Raw genomic sequence first — 4,017 nt, forward strand, 5'->3', positions numbered from 1 at the left:
AGAGCCAGTGCACGTGTTATATAAACAGAGCCGAGGCCCAGCATCCTCTTCTCTCAAACATGTGGAAGTCCTTCCTACAGTCTATGTTTCAGACTCTTTCTCGCCTGCTGAGTCCTGGCACAATTCCTGCTGGGCAACATACCATCCCCTCTCTAACTACTTCCAAGAGCTCTGACAAACGCTTTCAGAACTTGCACTTGAACTTTTTCTTTCCAACATAAACATCTGGTAATCTGTAACTGACTTTATGTATCACTCAAGTCTTGCCTTTACTGAGTGCCTAGTATGTATCAAATCTCGAGGTTACATATTGACTGACATGAAGACCTCATTAAGACATGAGACACAGTATGACAGATGATGCTTGGGTGTAACTGTGGTCCTGTGAATGCTGTGCTCATGGCATCACTAAGCTGTTGTCCTCTTGGGTCTGTAATGAACCAAGCTTCCTCCTGAATGCAGGAAGCAAGGTCTCACTGGTGAAGTGAAATCACTGATCGTATTAATCACTCTCTCTCCTTCTTCCATTTGCCTGGGGAAGATACCTGCCCATAAGCACAGGGTGAGAATATCTTATTATATTTGATACGGGGGGCATGAAGGAGAACTTGCCAAATTTACATACCTGATAGCTTTCCACAAAAGGTTTAAAGAGTCCTATTAAAAATTCTAACACAGTATTTCCTTTCTCTGTAACTAGGATGTCTTTCGTAGTCACTTGTATGGCTTCACTTTTACAAAGCAGGTAACAACCTTCTTCAAAGTCCTAGAGGTGAAGAGGAAGCCATAGTGCTCATCGAGGGTAATGGGTATAGTGCCCAGCTCAATACATGTACCCCCTCATCTAGGTTAATGGGTACGCCGCCTGTCTCAATATATGCAGCCACATGCCCTCAGACAACAGAATACCAGCTATTTCCCCAACTTCCAGAACAATTCTGTCGTGAGCTAGTAGCCAGAGAAGCACTGTTCTACATTCAAAATGTTTTCAAACACACAACATTTCTGAGCCTTACAAATCACAACCTGGGTGATGGACTTTCTTTCACTTTGCAGAACCACTACTTAATTTAAATAGGAAATACATACAGCAAGTCCTAAAAATACTTAGAATTATGCTATGGTTAAAAATTTCCAGCACTCCTGTTTCACTCCCTACAGAATCAAACCTCTTATCCTTAAAGCACACAAAAACCTAACATGCCTCTCATCTACTCCGTCACTTCCCACTTCAACCAAGCAGCAGTCCAGTTCTGTGAGCCCGATGACTCCTCAGCTGTCTAGACCAGGCAGGACCACTACTCGCTACTTTCAAAGTAAAAGGCACTTGCCTGGGTGACTCATTCTAACAACTTGCTAACAGGAAAATGAGTGCAGATTTTGTTTTGTTTTGTTTTTGAGACAAAGTCTCGCTCTGTCGCCAGGCTGGAGTGCAGTGGCACAATCTCGGCTCATAGCAACCTCTACCTCCCAGGTTCAAGTGATTCTCCTGCCTCAGCCTCCTGAGTAGCTGGGATTACAGGCACCTGCCACCATGCCCAGCTAATTTTTGTATTTTTAGGTAGAGACGGGGTTTCACATGTTGGCCAGGATGGTCTTGATCTCTTGACCTCGTGATCCACCCGCCTTGGCCTCCCAAAGTGCTGGGATTCCAGGCGTGAGCCACCGCGCCCGGCTGTGTGCTGATTTTTAAACGTTTACTAAAATAAAGTTAGTTTAGTTGCAATGGCCACACTGACAGTTCAAAGAATGACTCTCCTCTCATGAGATAATCCCTAAGTTATTAACTAAACTTGACCAAGAATCAAATCAGAGTCTGCTGAACTGTGAGTGCCCCAGTTTCTCTTGAAGTCTGCCCCACTTTGCCTTGAAGAAAGGGATGGCACACTGCCTGAGACATATCTGTGAATTCACCCCTAACATTTCTAGAACTCACACTGCAAACACACTTGCTCTTTGTTGTAAGCACTTTACCTTTAGTGTGTTTCCTGGAAGGAAGATGAACTCATCTGCAAAAACATCACGTAGGAAGCGAAAGCAACTGTAGACATCCTCTGGAAATAAATTTATTATGTAAAATTACAACATTGCCCTTTCAACTTTAAGGGAGTACCAGGAAGTCCTTACTATCACAAAATGTATTTCAAAGGCATATTTTATTCATGTAACAGGGACAAGAATTAAGTCCCCTGAGGGAAGCTAAATTAAACCCAAATCTTATCTACAGAGCGAACTATGGTCTAGCATAGTTTGTTCTTTTTGTTTTTTGTTTTTTGAGATGGAGTCTCGCTCTGTCACCCAGGCTGGAGTGCAATCGTGTGATCTGGGCTCACTGCAACCTCCGTCTCCTGGGGTCAAGCGAATTCTCCAGCCTCAGCCTCCCAGGGAGCTGGGATTACAGGCGTCCGCCGCCACGCCCAGCTAATTTTTGTATTTTAATAGGGACAGGGTTTCACCATGCTGGTCAGGCTGGACTTGAAGTCCTGATATTGTGATCTTCCCACCTTGGCCTACCAAAGTGCTGGGATTACAGGCACAAGCCATTGCACCAGGCCCTAGCATAGTTTTTAAATGACTGAATATAACCTACAACCAGTAGAAACTCAGTAAGACATCACAATCCTTAGAGGCCAGGACACTTCATTTTTCCCTACCCCATGGCTCCCTAGTAGGGAAGGAAAGGTACTGATTTCTTAATTTCCCTCTATATTCGTATTTCCTGGTATCTTTACTGTATCTGTAGCACTTTTCCTTAAATCACTGTGGAGCTTTGAAAAGCCAAAACCAAAACCAAATAGCAATGGCTGGCCCATACTCCAGGTCAACCGAAGAAACTCTGGGGTGGGGTCCACTCCCCTTGTAATTCTAACATGGGGCCTTGACAGAACCCCCTGGCCTTGACTACAGGCTCCTGTGAACATGACCTGTGCTATACTCATTTTTACACTCCTAATGCAACTAGAATGAGACCGTGCATCTCGTGAGTACTCATCTACTGCTGACTGCTCACCTGCCCACCTGCCCACCTGCCTTTGCTGGATCAGGGAGCTGGCACAGCAGAAACAGTGCTGCAGACCAGGAAGCAGAGAACTGTATTCAAATGCCAGATCCTTCTCTCAGTAATTATGAAACTTTCTAGGCCTCATTTGCCATATTTATAAAAGGAAAGGTTTAGATTATTTCTAGGTCCTCCCAATTCCAAAATTCTAAGCAGATGAACAAGTATTTGGGGAACAAAGCTAACTTTTTCTCAGTGATACGCCTGCTCTTCACTGGGGTGAGGCTGAACATTACAAGGCTTCAAATGTTGCTCCCTAAATGGAATGGAATGGTCAGACCTCTTCTAAAACTCAAGATTGCATTCCTGAAAATTACCTTTCCTGAACCCTGGTGTCATCTGCAATGCTATTGCTACTAAGGATGGACGGACAAAAATGTTGAGCAGCTGGTTCCTATAAGCTGAGCACATGAGGAGAGTGATGTGCTGGAAAATAAGTCCATCGACCACTTCTGAGTCTCCGGAGTCCACTTTCAGAATCACCTGGTCTCTGACAAGGCTGGCGATGTTGGAATGCAGAAGAATGCTGGCCTGGACAACTTCTTCAGCAGGTTTATTATCTACACACAAAGACAATTCATTCAAACAAGATGGGTCACTGCAGGGAGTCTTGGGCCTAGTGGGCATTAACGTTATTAACAGTAACGTGACAGATGCTCATTTTCAAGTGACAGCTTTTAGTGTCTACCAATTATGGTAATGATACCAAATGTGAAGAAAATTTTAAAAGTGCTATTTCATAAATAAATTCTTTCTCTTTAAGGACATGTTACATACTTTCTTACCCCAAATTTGTCAGCCACTCTCAAGGCACATCAGTTTCTACTCTGAAAATGAACACCACTTTTGTGTACTTCAGGAACCTAGGGAATCTAAAGTTTTGTAACAGCAAGTTACGTAACTGGAAAGTCACATGCATGGGAATGTAAGAAGACTAAGACAAAAAGGCCCATGATTAG

General features: G+C 43.7%; 1 protein-coding gene across 2 annotated transcripts in view; it reads right to left on the minus strand.

The window, feature by feature from the left end:
• The window catches only part of GNPAT (glyceronephosphate O-acyltransferase), a 36,547-nt gene that overhangs the window by 3,806 nt on the left and 28,724 nt on the right, over positions 1-4,017 (minus strand). For both annotated transcript variants that reach the window (XM_011933307.1, XM_011933308.1), the window contains 2 exons: positions 1,975-2,054; positions 626-766 (listed from right to left, as the gene is read on the minus strand). In XM_011933307.1, the coding sequence (XP_011788697.1) occupies positions 626-766; positions 1,975-2,054 (221 nt within the window). The remainder of the gene's footprint in view (positions 1-625; positions 767-1,974; positions 2,055-4,017) is intronic.

This window comes from Colobus angolensis, unplaced genomic scaffold (assembly GCF_000951035.1).
Source record: "Colobus angolensis palliatus isolate OR3802 unplaced genomic scaffold, Cang.pa_1.0 Scaffold126, whole genome shotgun sequence".
In the NCBI taxonomy this organism is placed as follows: Eukaryota; Metazoa; Chordata; class Mammalia; order Primates; family Cercopithecidae; genus Colobus; species Colobus angolensis.